The sequence below is a fragment of the Salvia miltiorrhiza genome, unplaced genomic scaffold, assembly GCF_028751815.1.
Source record: "Salvia miltiorrhiza cultivar Shanhuang (shh) unplaced genomic scaffold, IMPLAD_Smil_shh original_scaffold_220:::fragment_1, whole genome shotgun sequence".
Classification (NCBI taxonomy): Eukaryota; Viridiplantae; Streptophyta; class Magnoliopsida; order Lamiales; family Lamiaceae; genus Salvia; species Salvia miltiorrhiza.
Window position 1 is genome coordinate 426,406 of NW_026651504.1, and position 12,650 is coordinate 439,055.

The window sequence follows — 12,650 nt, forward strand, 5'->3', positions numbered from 1 at the left end:
AAAATGGTAAGTGTGGCTAATTTTTAATTTTTTTATCTTAGTGGGTATTTTTTAAATTTACAATTCCAAAGTGGCTATTTTCAAAATTCACACAATTTAAAATGTATATTGAATATTTTTTCATGAATCAAATTTGGCAATACGATTAAAATAAAAAAGAATAATTGACTTGAATTATTTTGTTTTTAAAATATATTTTATATTTATTTAAATATAATGTCAATTTCGATATTCGTGGACGTTTCGTGGACGTTCTAGTGTTAATTAACTTTTACACTGCTTTAAGTGTTGACACCTATCTAAACTATGCATTTTCTTACTATTATATTGTGTTAAATGCCAAAAACACTAGAAAGTGAGCCTTTTTTCTTGGGGTTAATAATCATCCCAACTAAAATATTCGGGGTCGTGACTCGTAATATTGACACGATGCGCGCACACGTGAATCACGTTTCAGAAATAAATGAGAGGAAATGGAAAGATGTAAGCTAGAATCAACATTATAAATACGGAAAAGAGAAAAAGGAAATTCTCCTATCTAAGTAATACATACCAGAAGAGTAGTGGAAAAAATGTTTTCTTATAGGAAGCTTAACGTTTTCATCCTATGCTTCTTAGGTATTATTATGCTCGGAGGCATGGGTCCAGTCCATGCTTTAGTTCATAAGTTTGAGGTATGTTCCCCATCATATCACTAATAATATCAATTGATTTTGTAATTTTCTTATATGTTTTTTAATTTTAGAAAAGCTAGCTAATTGGAAGCCTGGATTTGCAGGTGAGAAGATCTTCACACACCAGGCTATGCAGCACCAAAAGCATGCTAACAGTAAACGGGCAGTTCCCAGGGCCAACTATATATGCTAGAAGGGGAGAATTGGTGGTAATCGATGTTATCAATCGCGCCGATGCAAATATAAGTATCCATTGGTACGTGAAATTAAAGCATATTAGTAGTATATATATGATCATATATAATATAGCATTGTGATTTCAGGCATGGAGTAAAAATGCCGAGATATCCATGGACAGACGGCGTCACCCAAGTGACGCAGTGTCCTATTAGTCCCGGCAAGAGGTTTAGACAACGGATGTTGCTCTCCAACGAAGAAGGCACTTTATTTTGGCACGCACACATCGATTGGACTCGAGCTACTGTGTATGGCGCCATCATCATTCTACCGCCCAAGACACACACTTATCCTTTCCCTAAGCCTCATGCTCAACTTCCCATCTTACTAGGTAGCTTGAATTAAGATTCTCGACCAATGTTAATTGTGTTGGATTTTTATAATTAAATTGGGAATAACATTTCAGGAGAGTGGTGGAATGCTGATGTGCAACAAGTTTTCGAGAAGTCTATAGCCGAAGGAGTAGCTGCCGATTTTTCTGATGCTTTCCTCATGAATGGTCAACCTGGCGACCTGTATCCCTGCTCAAAACAAGGTAGGCTCTCCAGATAAAATCCAAACAAATAGGAAGTTTTAGTAATTGTTTGATATGATGCAGATACATTGAAGTTGAGTGTGGAGCCGGGCAAGACTTACCTGATCAGAATGGTTAACGCAATGATGAACTACATTATGTACTTCAAAATCAAGGACCACAACGTGACGGTGGTGGGCATGGACGGCGCCTACACGAAGCCGCTGAACACCGATCACATTGCGATTGCCCCCGGCCAGACCATGGATTTCCTGCTGGAAGCCAACCAGCCGCCCAGCCGTTATTACATGGCCGGCAGAGTATGGGCCAGCCCCTATTGGCATACTTACATCCCCACCACAGGAATCGTCGAGTACGTTGGTAACTACACCCCCCCCTCGACACCGGTGCTTCCCTCTTTCCCTGGATTCCAAGGCTGGGCGGAGTCCACCCATTTCAGCAAGAGGCTCAGAAGCCTGGCCAACGACAACTATCCCATCAAACTTCCTATGAACATCACACACAACCTCTTCTTCACTCTCACCATTAATGTGGGGCCCTGTTTCTCAAATTCTTGCAAGAATAGCGGCAGGCTGCTGGCCAGCATCAACAACATCTCCATGCTCTACCCGGAAACCCAAACTATTCTTGAGGCCTATTACAAAGGGATCGGAGGAGTTTTCACGACCGATTTCCCGGCCAAGCCATCAACAATATTCGACTTCACGCAAGGTTATAAGCCCGAGGATGAGGGGCACACCCAATTCGGAACGGCTGTGTATATGTTGGACTATAACTCGGAAGTTGAGATCGTGCTTCAAGGCACCAACTTCGGCATCGGAATCGATCATCCCATACATTTACATGGACACAACTTCTACGTTATCGGAACTGGATTCGGGAACTTCGACCCAACCACCGATCCGCCACGCTATAATCTCATTGACCCGCCGTTGATGGACACGGTTTCCGTTCCAAAAAATGGATGGAGCACTATCAGATTTAAGGCTAACAATCCAGGTTTTTTTTATTTTCTCTTTTCATCTCCTTTGTAAAGTTAAGCAAAGAGTCTGATAACTAAGTAAATAAAGTTGCAATATATATCGCAGGAGTGTGGTACATGCACTGCCATTTCGAACGTCATTACACTTGGGGAATGAAGATGGTGTTCATCGTTAAGGACGGAGAAGCCCCCAATGAGAAGATGTTGCCTCCGCCCCCAGATATGCCCCGCTGTGAAGCACCATCTCAACAATTATTGTTTAGGATTTAATTATATCATTTATTAATTTGCTTGGGATTTTATTAGTATTAGTAGTACTTATCTATCAAATAAAAAAAGTCTAGCTTGTCGGCAAAGGGAAAATTCTCCTACTCCCTGTGTTCACTTTCAATTTATCAGTTTAATTAAATTTAAGTGCTATTAAAAGTTAACTTTATTATCTTCTGTTTATGTAATCATTGAAGTCATTTCAATTTTCAATTTTTATCTGCTCAGGATGCAATTATCATTCAATTTACGAGTTTTCATGACATCAGCAAGGGTTTGGCAACATAATTTTTATGCCGACAAATTATATATTTGTCTACGACAGAGATTATTTAAATTTAAATATATATTTAAACTTATAATTATGAGAAATGTTATTTTTAAATTTATGTCTATTAGATGAAATTAATATCGGCACATTCTATTGAATAATTTTCATTATTTTAAAAAAATAATTTTAAGAGTATTTGTCATTCAATTTTCGAGTTTTCATGATATCGGTAGGGAGTTTTGGCAACACAATTTTTATGCTTGGCAAATAATATTTTTGGTCGACAGAGATATATTTAAATATAAATATATACTCCCTTCGTCCCGCCCAAGATGCTACATATTCCTTTCCGGGCCGTCACAACGAAGATGCTACATTTCTATATTTGGCAAAAATAAGAAATTTTAAACACTTAACTAACACTAATTAAGTATTTCTTTATTACTTTCTCTCTCTTACTTTATCACTTTATTATTACACACTTAAAACATTAATCTACAACTCCTTAAATCTCGTGCCGAAAAGCAAATGTAGCGTCTTGGCCGGGACGGAGGGAGTATTTAAATTTATAATTGTGGGAAATATTATTTTTAAAGTTATGTCTACTAGGTAAAATCACATTTCTTTATTAAATTATCATTATTCTAAGTAAAATAATACTCCATCCGTCTCAGCCCAATAGGCTCAGTCTTAAAATAGAAATAATTAGGGGTTGTTTATATTATGATAAGGGCCTAATTTCAGATTAGATGGGGCGGCTAATTAAATATTTCTTCCGATTTTTTTTTACATTTCACTTTTGAAAGTGGCATCTCTCATCTCTCTCTTGCGAAAACCCTAAATCCTCTATTCTCTCTCTAGCGGCGTGAACTGATTCTCCAACCTCCGCCTCTCTCACCTTCGTCGATCAACTGCAACCCACCCTCGTGATTCCCCGTCGTGATGTATACTAAAAAACCCTCGCCGATTCCTGCGGAGTTCGACCGATCCTTGGTCGATTTTGTCGACCAAGAGTCTCTGAGCGGCGGATACGCTTTCGACTCCCAATTTTCTGATGGGGATTCGTCTACTCTCTAGATCTAAGTTTCTCCATTCCATGTCTACCTCGGGAGGTTCGAAGGAAGGCGGTTCGAGAGGCTCGAAGGAAGGTGGTTCGAAAGGGATTAAGAACTCTTGTATCCGATCTGTCGGAGACCTTTGTCCCTGAGACAGAACCACCGAAGGTGGTGGTGGCTGAAGAAGAGGAGGAGGTGGTGCTTGTCCCTGAGACGGGTGAGGACTTTCCTTTTACTATTGTGATGGCATATGTGATGCCCTAATTTCTTTTGTTGGTGATTGTTGGCGGTGATTGTTGTTGCATCTGTGATGCCCTAATTTCGATTGTTGGTGATTTTTGGTGGTGATTGTTGTTGCATCTGTGATGCCCTAATTTCTATTGTTGGTGATTGTTGGTGGTGATTGTTGTTGCATCTGTGATGCCCTAATTTCAGTTTTATTTTTATTCATCCGTCTTTTTCAATTCAGTTTATTTTAATAATTGAGTTAAATTAAATGAAAATGGTATAAATGAGATAAGGAAGCAAATATGATTAACAAAAAATAAAGGAATACTTAAAAGCTTAATCTTTGGTGGACTACACTACTTATCCCTTATAAAGTGAATTTCTTAATCTCCGTGCCTGGTGAATCGTAATTAAGTGGGTAGTGTCTTAACCGGTGAATCATGATCGGATTGTGAATTTTACCTAGTGTCGAACGTGAGAATTGAAAGAGAGTTGAGTGGAATTGAATTGCCAAGAACAAAGAAGAGTTTTTCCGTTGTATTGAGGAAGTGTGCACGTCAAAATACATGGTACAAGTGCATGGGTATTTATAGAATACACTTTAGAGGCAAAATAGTAATTTCAGTCTTGAAGACACGTTCCCCGCGTGGTCAGGGGTACTATGGTAATTTTGCCTGCCTTCGCTCATTCCTCTGTTCAGGGACAGAGAACCGTGTGTAACAGGGAGTTTTGGATTCCTCTACGAACAGATGATTCTTCTGCTCTGACGCTTTTCGGGTAAAGTGGTCATTTCTGCCGTTGACTGTCTGTGAGTGGAGCATTCCTCTGACCTCAGCGATTCCTCTGACCCTAGTGATTCCTCTGTCCAAGCTCATTCCTCTGCTCTGCATATATTACTCCTCATCAGTGTCAAAAGCAACTGAGCATGTTGGGCTTGGACGGAGGGAATAATAGAAATTTCACTTTTTTGAGAATACGATTTTTTTTTTTTTTTATAATTTTGCAGTTTTCTTCATTTGAATCTACGTACAAACGAAAGAAAAGCCGCGTAGTTAGTGTCCTTCATCATTTTCCTGTTCCTCTCGTAATATGTAATGGTTGGCCCTATCCAACAGAGCTATTTTCCTGAATTTTGGAATTCTTAATGTAATATCTAATGGTTGGCCCGTATCTAGGATGAGATTCAGTGTCCCACAATTTTATGTGTGTTACTGTGTTCCATTCTTATATCTATTATTTTAAAAATAATTTTTATAAAAATAAAATTTATTATGATACTATGAATTATATTTAATTTTTATTTTAAAAAATTAAAATTTTTAAAAAGTATATACCATGACTTTGAATTTATTAACCTATTATTAACTAATAAAAGTGAAATTAAATGATAAAAAATAATTATATATCCTAGATTGATGGAATAAACCCTAGTTAATAATCACAAAATTAAACTAAAGCATATAAAGTTGAAATTGAAGAAAAAAATATATAAGAAAATAAATAAAATTGAAAGTGGAACATAAAGTGTGGTACACTGAATCTCATTCCCGATCGAGGTATTCCACAAAACTATCCCTCACAACTAATTTGTATTTTTTTTTAATTAAAGAAAAAGAATTAATCGAGATGGCTTTTGGTGTTTTTGTGTGCGGTTTGATTTGGGATAATTGATCGCAGAAAGGGATTAAGTACCAGTTCGGCGGCTTTTGGTGGCAATTCAGATGAGTTTTAGCTGTCTTCGCAAGCAAGTTCGATGGTTATGTGATGTAATTTTCCTTTTTAATTCCTTCTTTATTGTTCTTTATGGGGGTTAATTGCATAAAATGTTACCAAACTATGCTACTTCTATCAAATTTGTTACCAAACTTTAAAGTTTCAAAACAAATACTAAACTTGTATTTTGTAGTATCATTTAAGTTTTTTAATTCAAGTTTTCAAATAAATTTATTCCACGTGGCAATTTAAATCTACATAGTCATTCCATTTAAGTCAATTAATTAAAATATTTGCCACATCGTTTTTTTATGTAAAATAGAGTTAATAAAAGAAAACCTAATCTCAACCTACGTAAACTTAAACTCCTACTCCTACTCCTACTGCACACTACAACATATTAGCATTGTGGAAACCAGAGCCATTTTCTTCTCCCAAATATCAGAAGTTTTCTTTTGCTAAATTGTCTTCTCTTCTATGCTTCCGATCACAAGGTTTATTTCTCTCTTTTCTTTAGTTATAATATTTCTTCCTTATACTTCATATTAATCCTGCATGCTTTAGAGTCTACAATAGTATTGTTTTCATAATTATCAAGTTTGTCTTATTTTTGGCCTTGTTGATTATACGCTGACATGAAGATGAGTATCATTTATGAGATCATACTTTTATAAGAAAACTTAAAATTTCTTAATACATTACTTGATGAATTGTTTATTGAGAAGATAACATAGGTGATATGTTCTAATGGTTAACGGATGGATGATTTTTTTTCGGTAATATTGTCAGAAAATACTCATAGTTTGCCAATTTTTTGGTTTATAACATGACCTTATAATTTGACCAGAAAATATATCAATTTTCAATTTAATCGTAATTATAACATGACTTTATAACCTGACCAGAAAATATACCAATATGGCAATATTCAACTGTTAAGGTACAAAGAATAGTCAATCAAAGCCACCAACATCCTTCTTTATACAATTCATCTAGCAATCCCTTGTTCCTCCCTTAGTGCGCTAGAATCAGAGAGGAGAATTCATTCATTCTGCCAAACTTCAAGGTAAGCCTATCTTGAATTTCAACCTTCTTCCATAATTTAAGCCTACCAATATTTAAGAGATACAACAATGATTCTATTTCAGTTCCAGCTCATTTTATTCAACAACAACAAACCAACAAAGCATTCAAGGTATTCAAGTTCTTACATGCTTTGCATCCTATCAGCCTATCTTCAGTTTATAAGAAAATGTTAAGAATAAGAGGAAAAGCATGACCATATTATCCACACAGAATCCACAAACTAGATATATGATTTGAACCACATGCTTAGCCTTGAGGGAAGCATGAACTGTGTTAAGAAATAGAACACTTTTAGCAAAAGAGTAGATTTTCTAATATGCGCTAGCCATAGGAATCGAACCTAGATTTCTGTACGCGACTACCCTGTTCCGTCGAACCAGGGGGAGACGTTGAACGATGGCCTCGTCGACTCCGGAGAGGCAGCAATGTCGAACCCACGCGCAGGGCCGGTCCTGACAAAAATGGGGCTCTGGGCGAAACAAAAAAAATGGACCCTCAATATATTATTGTGTGCAATATATTAAAAAATAAAAATATTTCATTACTTATAAAAATGACTTCGTCTAGATGACTTCGTCTAGCGTTTTTGCTTGCAAATTCATCCACAACATCGTCTAAATCTATATTATCTAAAATCTCTTTTTCTATACATAATATTGCCAAGCCATGTGACTATAATCTAATATTTGCCGAAGCCAAAGATATTGAAAATCAACATTAAACGGAACGAAACAAACAAGCTTACTAGAATCCAGAAGACAATGATGGCACATCAACAATTTTTCCCACAAATCCAAACGAAGACAATCTGTAAATTGCAGTGTGAATTTTTTTGCTCAAGAAGGACAATAATCAAAGAGTAAATTGGTGAGAAGAATTAATTCGCCTCATTCTATTTATACAACTACATATGTGACTGATTCAACAGTAAAAATTGAGAAATTGAAGAGATTAATATCTTCCCCATGAAATTGGTGTTTGCAACGGCTTGAAGAAGAAGACGAAGCATGTTTTTTTTTTTTTCCCTAGAAATACGTCTGGCATTGAAACATATGAGATTTATTGTTTGATTTTAGATATTTAAGGATTTGGTATTTATTTGATAACAGAGTCTGGGCCCAAAATTAACAAGGTTAATATTTTTATTGCAGTTGGGCCTATAATTACTAATGAAATATAATAAAACTTTTGGGCCCTCAGATTTTTGGGGCCTTGGGCCGTCGCCCAGGCCCACCCGCCCCAGGGCCGGCCCTGCCCACGCGTGACGACCCTCCTCACCGAATCGAGAGCAACAGCCGCGGCGGCAGCTTTCGCAGAGGGGGGAAATAAGGCGGCGGCTTCGTCTTTGCTTCCAGAAAGAGAGGGACGGCGCCGAACGCCGGCCTCACTGAGTTTCCGACGCCAGAGGTGGCGCGGCGAGTTTCACGAATTTTGAAAAGGGGGGAATGGACTTTTTTTTTTCTTTTCGTCTGGGCATACCAGCGAGAGATCTAGAGGAACAGAGACACGACCATGGTGAGGACCGTGGCGACCGTCGGCCTCACCGGAGGAGGAATACCGGCTGAGCTTGTAAGCGTGTTTCCTGAAATTGGGGGTTGAGGAAGTGAGAGCATGTTCAGCTAAGAAGAGAAATAGAGGAGAGTGGCTAAGGCAGGGCGACGCCGGCATGGATGGTGGCGGCCACGCCGGCCTCGCCGTTAACGAAAGTAGAGCAAGAGATGAGCGTGCGCGTGTGTTTCTGAATAAGAGGCAGCCGTGAGTTTTGAGGATGAGAGATTGGGCCAAATATTTGGGCTCAACACTTTTTTTAGTGGCCGAATTTATGTGGTTATTTGGGCTGGAGTTATTTAGAGTTGGGCTATTTTCATTTTATTATTTTGGGCCCATTTCCCTTATAATTCAGATGGGCCGAATAATGTGGATCCTTATTAATGTTTGGGTTGTCATTGTTATTATTTAAGACCGACTAAAGACTAGTCCTAGATTAATTGAGTGATTAATTGGACTTGGAAGTTTTGATTATGAATTAATTTAGAAAGAAACTTGTTTAATTAGTAAGCGGGTCAAAAGACTCTAAGACGAGTAGATTAATTAAGATTATTAATCTGATCTCATAAGACGAGTTTATTTTATTATTTAATCCTATAGTTTGGGTTATTAATAGAAATTCTTGGATTATTATTTTAGAATAATAATTCTTGAATAAGAGAGTCATGCATAGTTAAATTACGCATTCTCATTAATTAAGAATTTTACTCGAGCAATGTCTTATTTTATATTTTCGCAATTAAGGTCAAGCGCGAGAGTGAAAGCTACTCAAGGAATCACAACACCTTAACAAGCTTTGCTATCAGGTGGGCTTTTCTTACGCATAAAATAAAATGTTAATGAAGAACTAGGAAAGTTTTTATGCTTCAAATGCGAGTTAGGATTTTAAGTGAATAGGCTATGCTATTTACGTTTATTTATGCCTAAATATTTTACGCTTATTTATTTACGCTTTGTTACGCCCAAGTGATCTATGCTTTATGACGCTTAAGTGATTACGCATTGTTACGCTTTATTGTTTACGCAATGATAACGCTTAAATGATTTATGTTATGCTACTTACGTTTTGTTATGCTTAAGTGATTTATGCTTTGTTACGCCTATGTGATTTATGCTTTGTTGCGCTTGAATGCTTTGCACATATTATTAATGCCTATGTGAGTTTGAATCCTGAGAGGATAGCTATCCCTGTCAGGATTTGTATACACAAAGCGACCGTGAGTCAATGAGAGGGTTGGCCGGTCAAACGTCCGTTGAGGAGGCCTCCTTCAACGGTACGATGCTAGCATCTATTGAGGGAGGCCTCACTCAACAGTACGATATGCCGTGTCCGCTGAGGGAGGCCTCCCTGACGGCGCGATGCCTTTGTTCGATGAGGAAGGCCTTCCTCACGACACGATGCTTACTTATATGACTATTAATGATGAAACGCATGCACGCTATCTATGAATATGAAAATGCTTAGTAAGCACAGGATTTGAAAGAAGGCTCCCGTGTCTTGCAGATGCTATAGTTTGTCAATAAAATGTTAAGCTTAAATTTAAGTTTTTGGCAACTGCCCACTAAGTACTTTTGTACTTAGCCCATTATATATTTAATTGTGCAGGTTGAGCTGTGATGGACAATGAAGAGTTGCTGAGCGGAGCTTTTGTCCAACTTAGAATAGGCTCAAAGAGGATACATGTCTTCATACATGTATCCCGGTTATGCCTTCTGCTGCAAACACTGATTATGTTTTAGGTGAGTCTATAACTATTCCAAATACTCTTCAAGAAATATTTAACGTTTACTTGGGTTCATCGAGTATCTTTTTTAATTATATGCGTCGATTCATTAATGTCTTTATTTTTATTTCAGTAATTAATGCTAGTTATTCATGTCTATTATCGAGTAACAAACAAGTCAAACATGCCCCCCTTTCTAACCCTGCTCCTTAATTTCCTTCCCTAGTCACGATTTCTCATATTAGCTATCTTTAGCTAAGTCCGGTCGTGACAAAACACTTCTTAACATATAAAAGTGGAGCTATTTATCTCTCCACTAGGACCACTACACACAAATTCAACATTTTCTTATATCCTCCAAATTAAATCCTCCCATATAGTTATTTATTTCCAACAGTGGAGTTAGACTTTTAATTTAGGGAGATCCATTTTTTTTCAATAAAAATTAAAAATAAATTCCGTCCCAACGAAAGTGGTGCGCTTCTTTTCGACACGGGATTTAAGGAGAATAAGATTGTAGTACTGTAAAAGTGTGTAAAGGCGTGTGGGGCCACATTGTTTGTAGTGTAAAATTATTACCAAAAAAAGAAATGCACCACTTTCGTTGGAACGGCTCAAAAAGGAATACGCACCACTTGACGGAGGGAGTAATTATTAAAAGGGATAATTGCGTGAAAATACACAAACTTTGCCAAAAATCCATATTTGACGCGAAGTTAGGATTTTACATTTTAATACACCAACTTTCGTTGTTGTCCAAATTTGACACGGCTTAATTCTTAAAAATTCAAAAAACAACCACTTTTTGTAAATAATTATACAAAGACCCACTTATGTTATTATTGGGACATTTAAACCAAAACAAGATATTTCTTTATGATGTTTTCTTTTAATCTTTGATCCGCACCTAAAATGGTTTAAAAGAAAACATCATAAGGAAATATCTTGTTTTGGTTTAAATGTCTCAATAATAACATAAGTGGGTCTTTGTATAATTATTTACAAAAAGGGGTTATTTTTTGAATTTTTAAGAATTAAGTCGTGTCAAATTTGGACAACAACGAAAGTTGGTGTATTAAAATGTAAAATCCTAACTTCGCGTCAAATATGGATTTTTGGCAAAGTTTGTGTATTTAGGTGCAATTTTCCCTTATTAAAATAATTATAATATTATTTAAATTACATAAAAATTAAAACAAAATACTCTCTTATTTTTTATATTTTGTAACCTCTGCATCGTAACATTTATAAAGTACATCATTTTCGATGTAAGATGCTAAACAATCATTCAAAAGATTGTCTCTCACACGATTGTGAATAACACTTTTGATCGATGATCATATAGCTGAAAAACTTCTTTCAATTGTAACTGGGACAACTGGTAAAGTCAACGACAACTTAACTAACAAATACACCAATGAGAAAATGTCATGTTTTCTTGCAAGACGAAGTAACTTTTTTATATCATTTTAAAAAATAAAACTCTAGGATCCAAACACGACATACATAAAATTAATTATGTTTTCACTTCATTAAAATGTTGATTCGATTCTAAAGCTTGAACGTCAATCACAATGTAAAATAGCTCAACTTGATATATACTCCCTCTGTCTCATTAGTAGTGTCTCACTTTCCTTTTTGGGTTGTCCCATTAGTAATGTCTCATTCCCTTTATGGCAATATTATCTCTTTCTATACCTAATATTTAAATAATTTTCACCAATCCACTTTGTCTACTTTTTACACACTCCATAATCTCCGTGCCCAAAAAAAATGGGACACTACTAATGGGACGGAGGGAGTAATAATTAAGATTTTTCATTTTCTCCGCTCTACGTCTTCCTCTTCCTCAAGGAGTATATTCATCTTTCAAATAACATTTTTATCCCACTCTATTAACATCATCTCCATATATAGGTGATTCTAGCATGCATGTAAACCGCCGAGCAAAGGTACCGGATAATTATTTATTGCATTCGTAAATTGATATTTTATGTGTAACCCTATTTTTCACCTTGAATGGGTCGTCAAACGAAAATCTGATGTTGGTATATGTTTTGAAGGCCTAAAGTTTAAACGTGAATGTCTCTAAGTGGTCGTTTGGTTCGAGTAGAGGAATGAAAAGGGAATGGAATCAAATAAAGGGGTGGAATGGTAACAATAAGCATTACTTTTAGTGTTGGTTTAACAATGGAAATGAATCATTAGTAAGAGATTCTCTTTCTTTTGTTTCCTTTCTATTTTGAGGGGTAATATATTAGGTGATTGGATTATCCCTAACTCTAAGTAAGGGTAATTGTTATCTTATTATCCAAATCAAACAATGAGCA

At 36.4% G+C, this 12,650-nt stretch overlaps 1 protein-coding gene and 1 long non-coding RNA gene across 2 annotated transcripts; one reads left to right on the top strand and one right to left on the bottom strand.

The window, feature by feature from the left end:
- Positions 1 to 334: 334 nt before the first annotated feature.
- Positions 335 to 2,867, top strand: LOC131003534 (laccase-14-like). The gene is made up of 6 exons (XM_057930042.1): positions 335 to 674; positions 779 to 930; positions 998 to 1,242; positions 1,318 to 1,446; positions 1,510 to 2,445; positions 2,535 to 2,867. The coding sequence occupies exons 1-6, from the start codon at positions 573 to 575 to the stop codon at positions 2,696 to 2,698; spliced, it is 1,728 nt and encodes a 575-aa protein (XP_057786025.1). The 5' UTR covers positions 335 to 572; the 3' UTR covers positions 2,699 to 2,867.
- Positions 2,868 to 6,780: 3,913 nt separating this feature from the next.
- Positions 6,781 to 8,854, bottom strand: LOC131003551 (uncharacterized). Its single transcript, XR_009094715.1, has 3 exons — positions 7,794 to 8,854; positions 7,389 to 7,517; positions 6,781 to 7,070 (listed from the first exon to the last, which is right to left on the bottom strand). It is a non-coding gene; the product is annotated as an uncharacterized LOC131003551 (long non-coding RNA).
- Between the last annotated feature and the right edge of the window lie 3,796 nt (positions 8,855 to 12,650).